Source organism: Drosophila santomea, chromosome 3R (assembly GCF_016746245.2).
Source record: "Drosophila santomea strain STO CAGO 1482 chromosome 3R, Prin_Dsan_1.1, whole genome shotgun sequence".
Taxonomy (NCBI): Eukaryota; Metazoa; Arthropoda; class Insecta; order Diptera; family Drosophilidae; genus Drosophila; species Drosophila santomea.
In genome coordinates, this window is record NC_053019.2 from 14622690 (window position 1) to 14643208 (window position 20519).

A 20519-nucleotide genomic window follows, 5' to 3' on the forward strand; every position below is an offset into this window, starting at 1 on the left:
TGAAAGTTTATTAAAAAAGAAATAGAGCGAAAAATATAAATAGAGGAAGAGGGAGCGGGAGCGGGAGCGGGAGAAGTAGAGGGCCAGGGAGTGACAGAGACAAAACGGAGGGGACTCAGCAATGCGACGTTATCTTATCACTGAAAATGTCGCTTTCGTAAATGGCGGCGCACAAAATAATATAATACACACTCACCCACCCCAACGTACATCCCCCTACACATACACACTCCCTGCTATATTATTCTCCTCTGTAATTGTTCAATTCTAGAGTGGCTCTGAGTAGCGGACGCCCACTCTAAATGTTTCCTAAAAATCAGTTTTTTTATCAGAGTACAAGTGGGGTGCCCTAAAAGGAGTTTACATTTATAAAAAATAATTAAATCCTATCTAATTTGTGATCCACAAAATATCTACCCTAATTCATCTTCCTTCGGCTGCTCTCTTTCCATATTTCTTGAATAAAAACAATTTTGTAAACAGCCTTTACCGTTCTGATAATTCTTGTCGATCTATAATAACCATTAAAACTAAATAGAACTTACCCAGTAACTCACTTTTTTTTATTTTATCAACAAGTTTTTGTTGATTAACGCACCTACTTACCTATATGACAACTTAATTTAATCTGCTAAATAGATTTATTTTAATAGTATACTAGGAGAATTTTTTTAAACTATTTAACTATGAAATTGCAGTTCTTCTAAATATTATAGTTTTTTTTTTTTGTTATTTATTGTTTACTAAATATTAAAGTATTACTAACTTAATAACTTATAACGGCCAATTTTACCTTACATGTCAAGTAGAAACATGTAGCATACTTAAGAGGGCATGCATTCGAACCAAAATTAAAGTGTATACTTTCAGGATGTATGCAACACTTACGATATTGAAATACTTACGACCATCAAACAACAAGCTACATGGTAATATTCCACATACGCCCCGTTGCTTAAAACTTTCCTTGACCAAATTTGTAACAAAAACTTCGCTTTAGAACATTTCAGGGACAATTGTCTTTTATTAATTCAAGAGAAATAAAATTAATATTGCAAAGATGATGTAAAAAAATATACCAGACTAAAACTTAAATTGCATTAAATATATATCGGTAATGCTATGGAAAATATATAAATTAATAGCTAATTGCATGAGATTATTGGTTACTTCGATTGTTTTTGTTTTTCGTTTTCATTTGCCGTTTTTGGTTGACTTAACTAAAGGTATTCGATTTGATAACAAAATTTATATGAATAGTCTTAGCCTAATTTCTGAATCGATTTCATGCTATTGGCGTTTTGCTAACAATTAAACTACTAGTTTAACAAATTTCGAGTAGTGGACCATTAAAATTCGACGAAAATGTAAATGTCAATCGACTTAGACCGTATGTACAACTAATGATTCAATAGAGTTTAGATAGGCGAGTGTTCTTTGAGAACTGCTCTTGGTATACAGGCTATAAATTCTTTGGAGCTATGAGATTAATGTAACAACAGTATCTTTGGTCATGGCGACATACAGCGCGTCGCGCCTACTCCATCTTCACCACTGTTTCCCGGTCAACGCCGAACTTGTGCATCGCATAGTTGGTCACATGCTGCTCATGTTGACCCAAAAGGGCTGCAGTCTGCTGCTGCAGTTGCTGCTGCTGCTGCTGATGTCTTTGGAAGGCGGCCAGTTCGTAGTGCTCATCCAGCGAGGCTGATCGGCTGAGCATTATCTCCCCATGCTGCTGCTGATGCTGCTGATGCTGTTGCGACTGATCCAACTCCTCCATCTTGATGAGAGCCGGCTGCTCATCCTCCTCCGGGGTCAGGTAGTACGGTGGTGAGGCTCTTGTGGTCTGGTGATACGGATTCTGCAGACTAATAATGTTGCTGTGACTCAGGGACGATAATGTGCTCGATGCCGTGGTCGGTGTTGAGGTGACCATAAGTCCCGACGACGCCGTGGAGCAGTTGGCCTGGGAGGTGAGCGACAAGGACTCCGTCTTGATCGCCGCCGCCGCTGCCGCCGCCGCTGCTGCTGCTGCCGCCGTAATGGAGTTCGGCAGCAGTTGGGCCAGCAACTGGTGGTCGCTGGTGGAGCCGCTGTTGCTGCTGCTGCTCAGTTGTTGAGCCTGCAGATATTTCTGTATAAGTTTGTTGTTATTCTCATTGCTACTATTGTTGTTGTTGAAGAGCGTGCTGTTGTTGTTGTTATTATTGTGGAGCTGATGAGTGGGCGATGGGGTGTTGAAGATGGATGTGGGTGTGCTGGGTGAGTGCTGCATGCTGCACGATTGCTGCTGCTGATGCTGCTGCTGCTGCATGTTGAGGGGCGACATTTGGTAGTTTGAGTTGGGCGACATGTCCAGCCCGGAACAGAGCTGCTGCTGTTGCTGCTGATGTGGATGAGTCTGATGCTGATGCTGATGTGACATGGCTGATGGCGACAATGAGGAGGAACCCATGCTATGGGGCGAGCTGGCCGCCGATGAGTGCTGATCAGCCATAAGCAGCTGCTGCTGCTGCTGGTACTGCGGAAGCTGTTGCTGCGGCTGCGATGAGTATGAGTTGTATGGTTTCAGATCGAGCTGTGTTTTCATATCTGACCAGGGGAGCGGGGAACAAAGAGAAAGCAAACATCACTAATTAGGCATGCACATGGAATCAAAAGTGGCCGCAACTCACCGTCATTGACATCCATCTGGCTGCTGTCCAGGACCACGCCAACGTTGTGGCAACTGGTCGCCATTGAACCACTTTCCATGGTGGCATTCAAGGCGTTCTTCAACTTGGACTTGGACTTCTCGCTCTTGGTGCCCTTGGGCTTGCGCTTCCGTTTCTGTAATGGTAATATAATATTGTTAAAGGGTACGAACTTAAATGCCATATATAATGTTAGCGAGCTGTATTCTTATTTATTCCTTAAAAATTAAAGATAAGATAAAATCGTAATCGTAAACTAATTTTTAAAATTTAAAAAAAGATTTTTACAAAAATGTCTCATGTGGTGAACTGTATATTATTTGAGTCAAATATTTTATTATTATGATTATTATAGTAGTTAGTTCCCTTTTCAAGCAAATAAATAAGAATGAACTTTCAGCTGCAACGTTTTCTTATATGGATGACTTACCTGTATGGTGTCCTTTTTCATGGTCAGTGGCCGTGGAACACTGTGGAGCTTAAAGTACAGGCCGCAGGCATTGCAGACGGGTTCTCCGGCGGGATTGCGGCGCCACAACGACGTGTGGCTGGTGTTGCAGTTGGAGCAGGAAAGTCCGGCTCGCTTCGAGGCGCTCTAGATGTGGCAACAAGAAATCAATGAATTAGTTAGGACTAGAAGCTTTCGGAAGGCAGTAGCTTTTCGTGTGGAACAACGTTTTCTATGGCAACTCAGTGGCCAAGGAGGTTTACGGGTGTACGGATCTACAGATCTACGGTTTACGGGTTTACGGGTTAGTCAAAAGTGGTTAGCATCGATTCTGGACTAGGTTAGTGACTACTTGCTCTCCTCTGTTAGTTGGTTTTGCTATTCAGAAGGGTTTCGGTTGGTTGGTTGGGTTTTGGTATGGTTTTTGGTATGGGTATGGGTATGGGTACGGGTATGGGTATGGGTTTGGTTTGGTTTTGTTTGATTTGGTTTGGTTTTGTTTTTGGTTTCGGTATCGGTAATTAATGGGCGACCTACCAAGCGTCTCGAATTGGCGCGACTAACGTGCTCGTCGAGCGTCGTCGCTGCAGTTGCTGCCGTTCCCGACGCCACCGCCGAAGTCGCCGAGGTTGCATTCGAGCCTGGACAGGAGTAGGAGCTGGCGGCACCACTCGTGTTGGCCTTACTACGGCCACCGCCGCCCACATTAAATGAGTTGGTCTTAAAGAAATCCCCGCCTGATTCAGCGGCCACTGGAATTGAGCAATCAGAATGTTGTTGGTTGTAGTACACAAGAAGCAGATGCAGATGCAGATGCAGATGCAGATTGATCAGATTTTCTCTGTTTTTGATGTCTCTTTTCGATTAAACTAGTTGGCATTGCGTAATAAATAATAAATTCAATTAATTTTTTCACTCTCTTGGCGCTTTTGGAGCTTTCGAGCATTGCAGGGGGGCGGGGAAAGGTGGGGCGGTGGTGCTGAGGCTGGCGGATGCATATTTCTATAAGTTAGGAATACCCACTACCCACTAAACACTGAGAGGTCGCACACAGAAATTTTGTTCCACACAAAAGCGTTTGATTCGATTGATTGATTGATTGGTATTGGTTAGTAGTAATTGCTGGTGGTAGTTTTGTGATTTTGTGAATTTGTTTTAGACATTTACCAATCTTCTAGGCTGTTTAATTAGGGGTCGATTCATGCCGTTCATTTTCATGTACAAGCCGCAGGCATTGCACAAATAGTGTCCCGTGTTATCGCGTCGCCATAATGGGGTTGAAATCGCACCACAATTGACACATTCTCGCCCCTCAGTGAAATAATCGGCATCGAATAATGCTTCAAAGATTGACATAGAAATATCGGAATAAGTCATAAGGTTTTTGCTAGGTGTTTGAGTTGAGTTGATTTGATTGAGTTGGTTTTGCAATGTTTGCTGTTTTTGCATTTGGGTATTGTGTGTGTTTTTAATATTTAGATTTGCTTCTGTGGTGTCTTTTTGTTGCTTTCATTTTATCTCAAGAGTTGAAATAAAATTAATTGAATTTATTATAGAGACGTAGGCTTAACACTAAGTATATAAATAATAAAAATGTACTAGAAAGTGTAGTAGTGTATGGGCATTTCAACAGCTGCTTACAGTTGGCCACCAATTGCTGACCCAGTTTGGTCTGGGTTTGCTTAGGTTATGCAAATATGGGATTCTTCTCGCCTGATGTGCGTGTGAAGTTCTACCTAAAACCCTCTCTCTTTCGTTTGCCCACACAAGGGAGACAAACAATCGAAAAGGATTTTGGTCTGTGGTGTGTACGTTTGCTGAGTGCTTATGCCCTAGTCTAGACTAATTCTTGGGTTTTCGATCCGCACGGTAACTTACTTGCTGACAACGATGCCGAGGCGGAGAGATAGGCTCCAGGATCTACGCGTCCAGTGGTTCCATCCACCGCGGCCGCGGCTGCTGCATTTGCAGCCGAAATGGCCCGTCCATTCCGTATCACATTCGAGACCACGCCGGCTCCGACTCCGACTCCGACGCCCAACTGCGTCTGTCCGGAAGCGGAGGTGGTGTAGCTTATGGGATCGAACCAGGTATCGTTCTGCAAGTGAGTGGGATGTATGCTGGTCAGTGGGGAGCTCAGAGCAACAATGGAAGTGGGGGAAGCACTCACCTGACCGCGATAATTGGGTATCGGAGCGTAACGTTCCACCGAGCCACTGTTGGGGTATGCGATCCGTTGGAAGGCTGGCAGAGTACCACCGGTTCCGCCGCCACTGTGGCTGCTTCTTGGCGATTCATAGCCGTCCTCCAAGGAGCTGTTGTGTCCATTGACCGCCGCCGTTGCCGCAGCCACCGCTGCCGTCGTGGCCGCCGACAAGCTCGAGTGGTGCAGACCCGCTGGCCCCGGACTGCTGCTGCTGGAGTTGTGGTGCTGATTGTGATGATGGTGCTGCTGCTGCTGCAGTTGCTGCTGCTGGTGTTGCTGATGTTGCTGTTGCTGCTGTTGCTGATGGTGCTGCTGCTGGAGGTGGGCGTGCGTTTGGTTGGGCGACTGCATGCCGTACTGAATGCCATTGGCTGTCTGGGTGAGCAAGGAGCCAGCATAAACAGAGCTGTAATCAAGGAAGAGAAGTGAAATTAAGCATTTAGATATTGTTAAATTCTATTGCTTTGACTGTGCAATTATACCTATAGCAATAGTTCTTCAGATACATATTGTTGTAATTCGAGAAAAACATTTTAACAGGTTGTTCGATTTTTGCCCAGATAAACGAAAACTTTGTACGCGTTTAAAATCGCTGGGCACACATTCGCACGCGATACGCTAGCGTTTTTACCCGCAGCTGCTGCTGTTATTCCCGCTGTATAGTCGCAATGTTACTGTTACTGTTACGGTTACTGTTGGGAATTCGAGGCGCTATTAACATTTCCTGGGTTTTGTTTACTTTACAATAATGAGTTGGTTTTGCTTGGGACGGACCACCAGCGTCCAGTTTTTGGCATGTTTGCAGTTGAGCCTGTGCGGGTGTGGCCATAAAACTTTTAATTAAAGAATAAAAGTGTTTGCAGCGTTGTTTTCCCCCTCAAAATAAAAACGAACGTAGTCTTTTGTTTGTTAGCCTTAGCCAACAGTAGCCTGTGCAAATATTTTTGCCAAGACCCGGAAAGACTTTCAATAAACAATGATGGGGGACAACAAAATGCTGCGTAGGCAAAACTTTCGTATGGCTATCGATCTTGAAGAGATCGCGAATCAAGGATCGACGTTTGGGGGCTTTCGTTTTCACAGGTGCACACTTAATACGCACTGGACTGGGTCCTTCTTGAAATATCAATCGATTGCCTGGCACAACCAGATATTATTTTTGGTTGAAAGGTACGACTATCTATTTATTTTCAAATAGCCAGAGAGGAAACCCGCGGAAGTGCTCAGCTCAGCTCAGCGTTAGCGTTTTCATTTTCGTTTTGATTTATTTGTAGTTTAGTTTTCAGTTTTATTTCGGGCCGAGTTCTCTGGATGACGAGATGGAGATGGAGGTGGAGATGGAGATGGAGACCGAGACCGAGAAGAAAGCACAACCGAATCGGGGCACGCGCGTTTGCATAATGACTTGAGTCGGGTTTAGTTTTATGCCAATGCAGTTGCAGTTGCAGTTGTCGCTGCTGCTGCTGCTGGTGCAGCAACAGCAACTGCGATTGCTATTGTTGTTGCAGTGACTGTTGGCCCAAAGCAATCCATCGCACTAAACACACACACACACAATGTGATCAAGTGGCTAAAGAATAAACTCAACCGAAAAAAACCGCATATCTATTTATGTATTCAATTATTAAACAAACGGCTTGCAAATAATTTAGTCTTTGTTGCCAGAATTTATACGGCCGAGTCTTTAGCAGCTAGATGCGCACGCTCTCTGATAACAGCGGCAGTATTTGCAGTGCGAGATGACCCACAGCTATAGCCAAGCTATAATATATAGCTGCATATATAGGAAGTCTGAGTGACAAGAAAAAGTGCACGACAACGATATAACTTTATCGCCGCTTCGGTTCACTTCTGTTGTTTGTCGCAGGTGAGTATTTTGCGTCGAGTTCTTGTTTTTCGCATACTTATGAATGTATGCATGGCGAAAATGGCATGTGAGCTGGCCAGCAGCGTGATATCTTCTTCTGGTTTCTCACTGCCACAAAAGCGAAACTGGCCAAAAAGTCACATACGAAATGCGGGGCACATCGGCGTCACCATCACTATCATCCGGCACCAGATGACGTTCTGCTACCAGATATATGTATATACAATTGCATATCTCCACCAACGGTGGGCCATGCGAAAATCGATCCATGATGTGCAAGAAAGATCATATTCTATAACTCTAATATCACCAAATTGCGTTTGTAAAATGTTATGCCTTAAAAAACTTAGCATTTTAGTCTGCTCCTCACATGACTTCATATATACTTCAACTGAATGTGCATTCATGCCTGTTTCCATATGCATATGCAAAACCCGTTTTCAATTTAAATAATAACATAGGCAAAACAAACAAATACAGCAAAACAATAAAGTGTAAGGCAAAAAGTGTGGATGCGAATTACCAGAAAATAGTCGAGTAAAACGCGATCGGCAATGTGCGGGTGCGTTGGGTCCGCTGCCTCCCACCGATATATTTATAATTTCTCTAATATATACTACCGTACCGCTCCAGCCCCTCCTACCGCTCGTACCGCTTCCCTTAACCCTTCAAGGTGTACTGCAACTCGGGGTTGCTGAGTCAGCAGCGGCTGCCCTGAACACGAAAACTAGAGTTTTGCCATGCATTTGAGGCTGTTTCTGTTTCTGTTTCGGAGGGCTCCAGTTTGGGTTTCGTTCGGGGGTTTCTATGTCACGGGATGGCTTTGGGTTACCCCAACTCTCCAACAGTCACACACTCGAAAGGTATCCTCACCTCCTCGAAAGCAATAGAGCTTGCAACCCGAGCACCCAAAACAAGCTAGAAAAATGCGCTACAATTGCAATTTGCATTTACTTTTTTTTTCGGCTCTGAAGAGTCGCCAAGTTTCGACTGCCCGATCAAATGCGGGTCGTGCCCCCTTTTTTTTTGGCTTTTAGGAGCTAGCTTGCCACAGTTTGTGGCACGTGCTAGTTTTAGGCCAAATGTGGCAGCAGCCTGGACACGTGCAGTACTAGCTACCACATGCTGGTCGGAAAAACTAACAAAGAAACTTAGTGAACCTTTAAGATTTCCCGCGTCTAATGGGGAAGTCGGTTCTGCTCGGACTAGGATCCCAAAAGGGGAAAACTCATGAGTCAGAAAAGCCATGCGTCAATAATTAAGACATTGCATATTCTTGTTTACGAAATTTGAGCGGCAATTTGTATATGTATATTCTGCTGAGTTCGAGCTTGCAGATGATTTCTTTGGGGGAAGCCAGAGGCGACGCTATAAAATGCCAAGTGCAAATCCTCTTTATTTGTTGTCTCCCATTGTTTACTTTGGTTACGAACAAGGCTAGATTTACTAATAGAAGCCGAAAACATTATAAATGATATGTGTCTAAAAGAGTCTCTCTAAGAATCCATCTCCAAACTTTATAAAAATAAACTTTGAAAGGAAGGAAAGGGGTTTCTTAAAGATGAAATACAATTTGCTGTGATCGGCATGGCGAATATTGGATCATCCCAAACAATCTTTTAACTTAGGAACCTATTATTAACTTTTAAAATCGCCTAAATAATTGTAAACTATACAATTTAAAACAAATAATATGTCTATTTTAGAGATACATTTTTTTGAATTTTTGTACCCTTAACCAAAAGTCCTGACCCACTGACACGGCTCCCACTGGAATGCTCCTCACATGAGACATCTGCTAGGGCTTCACAACTGTGTTTGTTTATGCTTTCGTTGGCCCGCTGGAAACACATTCTTGGAGCAGAACTAACTTGGTGTCTAGATGAAAGTGGAACAGATTTTCGCATTCCGCATATTGGGTAAACCACCTGGGAATGTCATAACGCCATAACCATAACCGACTGTGTTTGGGTATGGACTTAGGATTGCGAGAGACGGCGGAAGAAAAGGGAGACCGAAGTCCGAGCTTTGGAACCAATACCCACAAAGGGGGCTTCTGTTCGGTTCGTCATTCCGCCCGAGAAATCGCGCCAAGACGGGAGAAATATGAATCAGCCGGCGCGGTTCTCTGTTAGGTGATCGCTGATCGCTGATCGGAGCTCCGATCATGACTTTTAACGGTGTCGCCAAGCGGGCGAAAGGCACGTGCGCTCGCCCGCTTCGTGATAGTGAGCTCATTACGGTGCTCTGCGGCAAGACTCACCTGTTCTGCAAGCTGCTGCCGAGCTGGGCGGCCCCAAAGTAGGCGTCGTTCTCCGGCGAGAGGCTATCACGCTGGGAGGCATTGGTCAACTGGGTGAAGCTCTGCAGGGTGGACAACGCGTGCGAGGACGATGGAGAGTCCCTGCCCGCCGAACTTGTGGAGTTGTTGTGGTGGTGATGATGTTGCTGCTGCTGCTGTTGCTGGTGGTAAAGTTGCTGCTGTTGCTGCTGCTGCTGGTGATGCAGTTGCTGCTGGTGCTGCTGCTGCTGGTGCTGGTGGAGTTGCTCGTGGGTGAGGGCATAGGGACTGGGGTCCTTCAGCGTATGCAGATCGGAAACGGAGGTCAGCACATGGTAGTCGGTGCTGTGGCCATCCTCGAAGCACTCGTCCTTCAACGTGTCCTGGATGACCTCGTCAATGTTGGGCGTGGTGCCCTGGGCCGCTGCTGCCGCTGCAGCCGCCGCCGCTGCCAAATGCTCGTGGCTAGCCATGCCCACTCCCACGCCGCCACCGCCTCCGGTGTAGACGCTGTAGAACGCAAAGTTGTTCCGCATTATGGGATCCGTGCTGGCGTAGTGCTCGTAGAGCTGGGTGGGTGTATGATGGCTGGGCGGATAGGGAAACTGCCCGAAGAGGTGATGATGCGAGGCTGCTGCCGCTGCCGCCGCTGCTGCTGCCGCTGATCCGCTGGTCAGATCATAGGCCAGCCAACTGGCCTGGTGTTGCTCCTGCACCGCCTGCTGATGCTGTTGCTGCTGCTGCTGCGCCTGCTGATGTTGCTCCTGCTGATGGTGGCTTATTAATTGCTGGCTAGAAAACTGCTGCTGTTGCTCGTAGATTTGGGCTTGTTGCTGTTGCTGTTGATCGTCTGACTGATGGTAGCTTATCACTTTTGTTTTAACACTTTCACTCGCGTCGTTCTGCGCTTTACTATTAATAATATTAGTATTTATCGCACTTGGATCGTCATCGATCGCTGTTTCAGATGTTGCTGAGTTGTCGCTAGCTGCTGCTGTTGCTATTTCTGTTGCTGTAACTGTTGATATTGATGTTGATGATGGTGTTGCTGTTGCCGACGCGTTTGCTGTGGTAACCGCTTGCCTTGCTGTTTCGCTGACAACTGAAGTGAGAGCCTGCGACCGAGCGGACTCAAGTGACGATAAATTCGCTGCGGCGGGCGTTGCTGCCGCAGTCGGCGTCGCTGCTTCTCCGTTCTCCGTTTCGATCGCTATTGCCGTCTCTTTCGCTGCTGCGTTTGGTCCTGTTGCTCCCACTGTTGTTGTTGCCGCTATAGCTGTTGCTGTTGTTGTAGCTGCTGCTGCTGCTGTCGCTGCAGTGGTTGCCGCTCGTCCTGCCTGACGCTTGTTGTTGTTGGACTTGGCCGTGCGGATCTTACTGTCCGCCGCATTCGTAAGCAGACTACCGCCGCCCGCCTTGGCCCCCGATCCCAATGCCGATCCCGACCCTATCAACGCCCCTCCCGCCGCTGCCTTCTCCTTGGGCTTTGTAGTTTTCGTCATGATTCCGGCGCTCCACACGATTATCCGGATTCTCCGCCGCAATCCACGTACGTGTCCGTATCCGGCGCGATTTTCACACAAACTGATTTGATTTCAGCGGCTTGCGGTTCGAAATTCGAAATACGGAACAGAAAAGCAACATGAAAAAATAAAGCTCGTTAAAATTGTTTTTTAGAAAACCAAATCGAGAACAAATCTCAGCGAGCATCCTCTCTCCCTCTCGCCATCTCTGTCCATTGATTACAGTTGCGTTTGCTTAGCGCTTTGCTCCATATGCCGTTACATGAGCGCCACTCGTAATTGCAAGTTGGTCCACGGAAATAGAAATGATTATCATCTTAAATTTGATCCATGTCCTAAAATCACCATTTATTTACAACATGTATTTATTTATATCTTTATATAAAGCAAGCTTAAGATCGAACTCTATAAGCAAACTAACTAAACTGCGCACTATAATAACATATATAATAAACATATTTTATATGATAAAATATATAAATATATATTCACTATGAATACATTTATCACATAGTTCCCAAATATTCCATAGGAATCAATTTAAGTTCGAAAAAAATATGAATATTTTCGTTTTGTGTACAGCTTGAAATATTTCGAAATGTTCGATTCGAGCTCCACGCTCTCCCACTCTCTCTTGCTCTTTTTGGGGATCCCTCTCTTTGGCTCCGCTCTTCCTTCGCTTGCTATTCGTATGTGGCTGCTCCTAATGCCTTCCTTATCGCACCTACTGCCTCCGCATGGTGCTGCGTTGCTCCGCCTCTCACTACAGCAGCAGCAACAACAGGCGCCGAAAGTAGGAGAAGGGTGGGTTGGTGGGGCGCAGGCCGAGGCAGAGGCCATGCCGGAATGCCCTTGTTGTTGTTGCTGGGGCGGCCGCAACTGTTGCTCGATTGGTGTTGTTGTGGTCGCTGTTGTTGTGGTTGGTTGGCTGTCGGCTGCCAGCGACCGCAAAAAAGTACACACAAAATCTATGAAGAAAATGAAAAAACAATCCATTTATATTAAGTAACGTTTGAAATGTAAGCTGAGTTAAAATGAGTTTAAGGAATTTACAATTTTGACTAAGAATTTCTATTTAAACGTACTCTTAAAATGTATGAAAAGTATAATGCACTAACGAAGTATGATTCCGCAAATATTTTAAAGAAACAGTAGAATTTAAAAAGAAAAACATTTTTATGCTTATCTAATCGGCTTCTAATTTTAAGCTTCAAAAAACAGAACAAAAAATAAAAATAAACAAATAAAATATACGTATACATAATCCAAAAATATGAATACATAAATAAAGGCTAAATGCGTTTCCAGTAAACACACTAATTTAATTTAATTTAAAATATAATTGCATACAAGAAATAATACAAAATAAGTCGGGCTTTGCTTAAGCCATTACATTCGTCGTGGCTAATGGGCTCAATACTCTTCACGGTTAGTTCTACAAGTCAATCGTGAAATCTACGCATAAATCAGACCGCCTTATGAGAGACCCAATATGAAGTTTCTCAAAAATTTCAAAATAACATGCATATAGGACTGGGGAACCCAGGACCCAGACACACTTTCATGCCTATCGCGAGGACGAGAACATTAAAAACCAACCGGGACGCGTGTAGAATTTCAGGACAAAGTACAGGGGCGGAGGGCAAATCGCGCGGCGAGACAAGTGAACGTGAGAAAAATGCAGGGGAAGGAAAGACTTTCCCCAAGAGTCCGTCTGCGTGGCCCCTTGCAAATTCCCGAGACGTCGCGCCAAAATACATAAAACAATGCACTTGAGCTGCGCTGTAATGGGCTGATTAAAAAATTGTTACATTTGAACCAGGACGAGTCGTAAAACGATTTTCGAGTGCGATCTTGGGTGAATGAGGCTGGGGCGGTGTTTTTATGGCATTTTTATCGTCATTTGAATAGGCGGCACCAACGATCTGTTTGGACATTTTGGGAACATTTTAACGATCGTTGATCAATTGGTGTACATAGTAGGCGACACACTCAAGTGCTTCGCTTCCAAAACCAAAACCATAACCGAATTCCATTTTAAATGCTACATACAACGCGGAGCGCAGGCGACATGCGCACTCGGTCATAGACATAAATCGCTTAACCTTTGTCGGTATTAAAATCAAATAAGTGTACGTTATTAAATATACGAAAAATCTAAGCTGATAAGGTGCTCTTGGGATCGCTTGGAAGCCGCGCTGGAGCGGGAAACTAGACCGGACCTTTCCCCAGACATATGGGGACTGAGGTTGACGCCTCTCCGCGATCGCCTCATTTATTCGTATATACATATATATTTTTCAAATAATTTATTCACATGTTTTTTTGTTCGCCTAGCGCCCTCGGTTAGCCCAACAATCCCGACCGGGATCGAACAAATTTCAATTTTTCTACCGAGGCAAAAACAAGTATTTCGAAATGTTCGATTCGAGCTCAGTGGCTGCATGTGCCTGGGATCCATAATGGAACTTTAACCTTGAAATTATTAATTGCCAACTTTGAAAAACTGGCGCCGACGTCACACGGGTGATCAACTCAGTAGAACGTAGAACATGCGATTCGCGCATGTCCAAAAACCTAAAAAATAACAAAATACACCCAATTAATTACAATTGAAATGAATGCTCGAAATGTTTAAATTTCAACATTTATATTGTGCGCTTCCACATTTCTGTGTTTTCCCAACTAATAAAATAACTTGTCAGTACGTCAAGTCATAGGTCTTCTTAGTGTTCATAAAGCGAGTTCGAAAAGATCTGCTGTAGCTAAAATGCAATTAAAAGCAGTTTACTATTTGGATCTTATTTTTATAAAAAGAAACTCTTCCACACTTGTAACTTTCTCACACTTAAGCTCTGTGCTCACCTAGCAGAGCTGCACATTCGAGTTGACCCTCTTTTCAGTGTGACCCCAAGCTGGCAATGTTATGCTTAGTTAGGTCTGATAATACAGGGGTTCTATAAACGAAATGCATTGAGTACACATGCAAATAACGGTAAGCGGCCTTAAAGCCACGACTCCAATAGTGAAATACGCATTAAAATGTGAGTCAGGGCTGACTTCTAAAAGTTCCAAAGATTGGGCCATTCAGATGTGTGTGGCGAAGATTTAGACGAGCATGTAGTGTCAACAAACATGAGGTTTCTCCTCCAGAGCGATCTCCCGAAGCGATAAATCACCAGAGATGCTATGCTAATGATGTGATTTATTACAAGTCCTTGGGAAAGGATAATCTAGTGGGTCTGCGGGCTAGGAGGTGCCCTGTTTCACACTCGATCTCCGATTGTCAATGGGCCGTGGCACAGCTCTCTGGTTTTTGTTTGGGGGGAAACATATCGAATAGCCATTGTTTATGGCGAAAAGTCGTTTAGTAAGTTCTATACAGTATTCGGAACATAAGTAAACCCACTGAGGGCCAATTCAAAGAGAACATTATTATTTGTATATCCCACGAGACCAAAGTGAAACCCACACGTACTCACGAAATCCCGAGTTTGCTGCCACAAAGTTTGGCTTCAAACTATTTTGACATATTTATGGTGGCCGAAAATGGGTTACTCTGGGGCAAGTTCCCCGCTCCACTCCCCTCAAACAAGTGTCAGCCGTGGCGAGTGTCTCACATATCAGGACGATCATCGTGCATAGTTTTGGTGCCGATGTATTTATGCATTTTTAATATTTTCGTGTACATCGCGGCCATAAATATTGCGCTGGTAATCCAATACGCCACGGATCCATTTCATGAAGAGCTCTTTGTTGAGTGCTGAGTGTTCCCCTATCTTTTGGATACAAGTCGTTTGACTCCTTAAGCGCCAATTATCTGCATCGTTATGCGGTAGGCATTCAAATAAAATTCCTACAATAAACCGGGGCGATCCGATTCAAGTGGCCTGCGGTCTGTCCCAAAGTCGTGCTCTTATCAAACCCATTTAATGGCCATTGAGAACATGTCTTTAACACTCTTTTAATGCAACAATAACCGACTCAATTGTTTCGGGCTATCTTCAGATGCTGGGCGGAGATAAAAGAAAAGGAAAACTAACGAATTTGCCACATTTAATCAAATTGAATTAGAATTTAAAACATATTAAATAGAAATTGTAAGCCAACTAAAAATTCTTGATCCAACATTGATTTAGATTTTAAGTGATAGTTTCAGTTGGTATACAAGCAACCTAACTGAAGAATTTTCTGTTGTCCACATGCAACTAAGTTGTCCAACTGAGTAATTTTCCCATTTTATGCAAATAGAACTTACATGGCATACTTATCCAATTTGTAGGATCAACATTGCCTCACATGTGATGTTGAATTAAATGAGTAAACACATCATTAGGTAATATGCTCAAGAGGATTTGCTTAGAACAATCCCCAACTGACTTTCCTGGACAAGGCGAACACATTTTCTGCACATTTGCCGCGGCTGAGAGCAGATTTTCCCACAGCCGGACAAACAAAAAACGTCAATTGAACCTATTTAAATAGAGTTTGTATTGGAAACTGTCAAGAAGCCACGATTAAGCCGCAATGATCAGCGCTAATCGGCCGGCCAAGCCGCAGACGGCTGCCATTTGCCCGCTCAGGTAGGATTCCCACTTGGGGTGACCCATGTGACCGTCCAGGTAAGCAGATAGTGGCCTGTGGCAAGGTAAACATGACAAAATGGCAACACGCGCCGACACGATACAAATTGATCGTGACAAGGGGATGAAAAAAGGGAAGGGGAGGGGGAAGCGGACAGGACACCCAGGGGATGCGGTTGTTATTGTTATTGCCGCATCTCGTGCTCACTTGGTTCCCTCGGACCCTTCGACGTCCCTTCCACGTCCTTCGAGATCCTTTCGCTCTCGGACCAAGCAAATAAACAGAATTATGAATTTGTTTTCGCTGACAACGCCAGGGAAAATATTGTCCCTTCCATTGTTGGGTTATATAATTTCGGAAAATATGTTTTTACTTTTCGTCGTTTGCCACGTACCTAGCGCTGGCGCTTTATAATTAGGGCGTCCACTTAAAAAACCTTTCGAATGGCTCCTTTGATGATTTTTTAATGGTGCGCTTAAGTGACAATCGCTGTAGGTGGGCCTCAAATGCGGAGACTATTTGAATGCATATCTTAAATTAAAATATGTCCTAATATAACTCAATTAAAAAAATGTAAAATTAGATCAAGTTAGGACCAGAACTTAAATAAAATATATGCTAGAACTGAATGTTTATTTCTAGATAATACAGTTCATATGAACCTTTTTTAGGACTTTCGAATAAAGAACTTTATCGGGGTCCATGGTATACAGCCGAAGGATTGTTTGCAATTACCATGTACAAATACGGTTACGGACATTCACCAATCAGATAAACGGAATTCCCCCATTAAAAACCGATCCTGAGCATACCAGAAAATAGAGCACATCCATTCATAAAAGGATCGGCAAATGAATCAGCACACGGGAATTTCCCAGGCCAGAACCAAAATTTATGAATGAACGACGGAATGGCGGACGGTAAACGGACAAGTCCTAAACTCATTAATTTTTATGCGGACAGTGAAAGTAAGGTTGGGTAATTAAAGTTCGGCAGCGTAGAACAATGCAAGTCGGAGCGATGACGGGGCACGGTGTCTGGGTTTGGGATAGGGACTGGAAATGGAACTGGGACTGGGACTGGGATTGGGCATATCCTGTCAAACACACATTATATTATGAAGGTGGACAGGTAACCAACCCACTAGCAACAGGTACTCATTGCAGACCCAGTTAAGTAAGAGACACGCGCGGATACTGCTCATCCTATGTGCTTGTGGCTCTATGTTTATATGGAGTAGGTGCGGTTTTTCCTAGAGTTTGGCGCACTCTTCGGATGTGTGCCGACCACAAAGAACTGGAACTGGAACTCCAACTCAAACTCGAGCTCGAACTGAAATCGGGACAGGGATAGGGACGTGGCCAGAGCAATTAACAATTAAGACAAACACGAGTTTCATGTATCTTGTATCTTGTCTTTGGTGGATTCTTGTTTGCCGTGCAGTTTGTTTGCGTTTCGGAATTTCACAAAAATTCTTTTATACTACAATTTTTACTTTACTTGTTCTGTTAATGTTTAATGTATGTGACTGTCCGTCATTGTTAGTTGTTTGTCCTCGGTTTGGGTTTTGGTTTGGGATTGGGTTTTTGCGGTGTTTGTTGTCGCGGTTTCCTTCGCGGCACCCAAAAGTAAATCCCACTTGTTTGCGGATGCATTTCGCTATAGAGATGCACGTGTCAGGGGAGTTGGATGGCAGTGTGGGATGCATCGAGGGTTTCCCTGGAAAATCACTGGGTGAACAACAAAAGGCAATTGACGCTTAACTACGACAATTCGCTTGACAATTATATGTGTGTGGCTATGTTCTTTTCTGTACAATTAATTTTCAATATGGCTGACCTATGGCAGGAAGTCATGTGTGTGTATAGCAATGAATTTATGGGTACATAGTATAAAGCTCCACTACATTTACTTCTTTTGTTTTGAAATTCTTTTCTTAAATGCTTATTTTTCTTGAATAATTATTTCTTTTTATTTTCCCCCCACAAATGTATATATGTATATGTATGTATATATACAACGTATAAGCCGATGTTGATAAGGCCTCGTTGTTGTCGTCGCCACAACTCAACGACCGCAGAGGCAAATTGTATGACCGCCAAGTGGATCGGCAGCGGTACCAGGGAACGGGCCCCATCGCTCGACTCGCATTTTGTTTTTCAGTCGCTCCAAGCGCCTTATATATTTATATGTATATATATGTATATACACGGTCACAATTTAAATGGTACGAGTACGCGTATATACATATATATGGGCACTTGTTGGGTGCCACTGCCTGGAGCTGGAAGGCAATGCCCCACCCCCTGACTGGACGGGATCCGGAGTTTTGTGCTTTTCGGGTTCGTTGATCGTCATGCTGGTTTCGTGTAATCGTCATAATTTTCCCTACTTTTCTCTGTCGGTCCCTTTTCAATTCCTTAAATTTTCTTAGCCACATTTTCTTTATCTTTTTTTGTTGGGACCTTTAGAATGCACCCCATTAATACATTTTGTTTTTAAAACATTGAATAACCTTACTGCGACATCCACTGATGTACTTTTTCTTAGAAGCCATTTTTAAGTTTTTAACGCATCACAAACATGACTGTTCGCAAAATACAAAAATAAATACAATGACCCATAGTGATATGTATACCCATGTATTCAACAGAATGGTGACTAAACATTTATGCTACATTTCGCATGTATGTGGCATTCCAATATTATTATTTAGTTATGACAGGCTGAATTGAGAGCAACTTCTTCCGAAGGCCAACACATCGACTCGGGGAACTTACACAGCGGTCCACAGCCAGATTCCCATGCACGATCCGCCAGCGATTGAAAATCCATTTTGACTATGTCCAGAATCCAGAATCCAGAATCGATCGATGCTCGGATCCGTTGCGCTCATTATGAGGGGCGTTCGTTCGGCCCATGTGGTTTTCATCGATGATGACCGAGCCCCGGGCATCTGGCGATCTCACGCGCTAAGCAAGCGTTAAATTTTCGGTTTCGATACTGGCCGGATTTCGAGGGGGCGTTAACCCGGCAAATGAAAGTGTCACACAGGTCACGCCGACGGATCACAACTCTTTCGGAGAACGATGAGGAGGCGGGTGGTGGCTTTTCCGGGCGCCCAACCGTCGATTATGTTGGTTAAACTCACGTCGCTTTTGTGGTTAAACACACATTTAAAGGATTTCCCTTGCGCCGGCGCAACTTTCCTCTCACTTTTCCACGCTCGACGGGTTTTCTTCGGTTTCACGCCCATCAGATCACGGTGATAATCGCCGGACTCGACCCACTCACCCAATCCCAATGTGATAGCTAGGTTGGGCTGGACCCGACCAGACCCGCATCCGAGCTCCGACCTACTACTACAACTTTTCAAATGCTACTCGGCCGGGAGCCACCCAAAGCAATGCGAGTAAAATATTCTTGATTAAAACTTATCAGAGCACAATTCATATCACCTTTTCAAAAACGAAACAACAGCAAAGTAACGATTGTACTTATTATCGGCGACGCAACCGTCGAACTCATTGCGCCGTGTACTCGGTACTTTGGTGTAGTTTGGCTGTCGCCGGTTCCGCTGATTGGACGCCGCCAAGATATGGCTATCTGAGCCGGGCCCGATTCCCGATTCCCATTCCACGATTGCCAGCCCCACAGGCGCCACCTCCGCCACCTCCGCCGCATGGACGCCACACGGGAGCGAGCAGGACGCCGGCACAGATAGAGCGAGAGGCAGGGTGGGCGATACCAAAACACGATTTGATTAAGTTGCATCACGCGTCGGTCGCGCGACTATCCTTATCGGGGCAACTCTCGCTCTCCGACTTGGCGTGTAGCCATAGCCATAGCCATAGCCATATGCCCACCCGGGTCCTTATCATCTGGCCTGGTTTGGCCAGATTTGGATTTGGTGACGACACAGCATCGGGAATCCAAACAGATTGCCACTATCGCGGCATGTAAGTTCCTTGGTATTGGCCGACCAGGAAAGCAGTAGGGAATAAAGTATTCATACTGGGAAAGGATCTTTAACCAACTTATAACATACAATACAAAATTCACAAACGATATGAGTTCCTAAAATTTCCTAAATATTTCATTTTTCATTTGATTTTCATATATGTACATATGTACATATATATATATATATCTTTTTTGACTGGTTTTGTAAAGTTATTTTAATAAAAACGTATCCTTTTTTGCGGTCAACATACATATGAAGAACTATCTACATTGCAAGACCGTCCTGTAAACTGATAACGAAGTCTGGCGACGACCTTGCTTATCTATGGCACTCCTACTATTCCGGCTCACTCCCCTATCGATGAAGTTCAACCGCAGAGCTGCAACCGAAACAACCGGGGCAATGCCAAAGAGTCTGGTAGTTTTAAAAAACTACAAAGCAAGCAGGTTTCCCCAAAAAAAAAAAACGATAAACAAAGTGTGAAGAAATTCCTATCTAATAACAAAATGCCGGTTCTTATGACGTCACGCAGAGTGATAAGAGAGACCCAGTACTCAAGAAACAATAACAAAAAGCTGAGAACAAACATATTGCAAACAGAAACATTGATAAAACCAGACGAATCAGAAGCGAGTGACGAGGCGAAAACAATGCCGGCGAGATAAGGAGGTAAATAACCTGGTGGAAAACTTTAAGTCGGCTCCTCGGCGGGCAGACCAAGATCCGACCCAGCCAGTAGGGAGAGGAGGAGGCCCTGGCCACAGGGTGCGGGTCACCCATGCGGGGAGGAGCCGAGGAGTAGGCATTGCGATAAGGATGCAAGGGTGCGGGTGCGGGTGCGGGTGCTGGCTATCAGTAGTAGCAGTGGCAGTAGCAGTTGCAAAGTCCGGAAGATGCCTTGTGGTCAGAAGATAAAAGGCCAAAGTGGGTGGGTAAGTGAAAAGGGAATG

At 44.4% G+C, this 20519-nt stretch overlaps 2 protein-coding genes across 7 annotated transcripts; both read right to left on the reverse strand.

Annotated features, from left to right (window-relative positions):
- Nucleotides 1-1000: 1000 nt before the first annotated feature.
- On the reverse strand, nucleotides 1001-11086 carry LOC120454627 (box A-binding factor). Of its 5 annotated transcripts, XM_039640100.2 has the most exons (8): nucleotides 6453-6758; nucleotides 5833-6161; nucleotides 5315-5756; nucleotides 5023-5242; nucleotides 3682-3896; nucleotides 3127-3291; nucleotides 2679-2832; nucleotides 1001-2595 (listed from the first exon to the last, which is right to left on the reverse strand). In XM_039640100.2, exons 2-8 carry the CDS (start codon nucleotides 5880-5882, stop codon nucleotides 1538-1540), a joined length of 2304 nt encoding a protein of 767 aa, XP_039496034.1. In that variant the 5' UTR covers nucleotides 5883-6161; nucleotides 6453-6758; the 3' UTR covers nucleotides 1001-1537. The 5 variants fall into 5 exon arrangements, with proteins under 5 accessions (XP_039496034.1, XP_039496031.1, XP_039496030.1 ...); XM_039640097.2 differs by lacking the exons at nucleotides 3682-3896; nucleotides 5833-6161; nucleotides 6453-6758 and adding exons at nucleotides 4312-4484; nucleotides 9481-11083; XM_039640096.2 differs by lacking the exons at nucleotides 5833-6161; nucleotides 6453-6758 and adding an exon at nucleotides 9481-11082.
- A 636-nt stretch (nucleotides 11087-11722) lies between these two features.
- LOC120454629 lies at nucleotides 11723-18991 on the reverse strand. Of its 2 annotated transcripts, none has more exons than XM_039640103.2 (2): nucleotides 18386-18991; nucleotides 11723-11989 (listed from the first exon to the last, which is right to left on the reverse strand). In XM_039640103.2, the coding sequence occupies exons 1-2, from the start codon at nucleotides 18559-18561 to the stop codon at nucleotides 11785-11787; spliced, it is 381 nt and encodes a 126-aa protein (XP_039496037.1). In that variant the 5' UTR covers nucleotides 18562-18991; the 3' UTR covers nucleotides 11723-11784. The 2 variants fall into 2 exon arrangements, with proteins under 2 accessions (XP_039496037.1, XP_039496039.1); XM_039640105.2 differs by lacking the exon at nucleotides 18386-18991 and adding an exon at nucleotides 13497-13635.
- Between the last annotated feature and the right edge of the window lie 1528 nt (nucleotides 18992-20519).

Excerpts from the sequence above, each read along its gene's own strand:
- LOC120454629 (XM_039640103.2), bottom strand. The coding sequence starts at position 18,561 with ATGCCCGGGGCTCGGTCATCATCGATGAAAACCACATGGGCCGAACGA. Across the intron at positions 11,990-18,385 it reads ATCTGGCTGTGGACCGCTGT|ATTTTGTGTGTACTTTTTTG; the intron begins GTAAGTTCCCCG and ends TTTTCTTCATAG.
- LOC120454627 (XM_039640096.2), bottom strand. The coding sequence starts at position 11,000 with ATGACGAAAACTACAAAGCCCAAGGAGAAGGCAGCGGCGGGAGGGGCG. Across the intron at positions 3,897-5,022 it reads CTCGGCATCGTTGTCAGCAA|TGGCCGCTGAATCAGGCGGG; the intron begins GTAAGTTACCGT and ends GCTCAATTCCAG. Across the intron at positions 2,596-2,678 it reads CCAGATGGATGTCAATGACG|ATATGAAAACACAGCTCGAT; the intron begins GTGAGTTGCGGC and ends TCCCCTGGTCAG.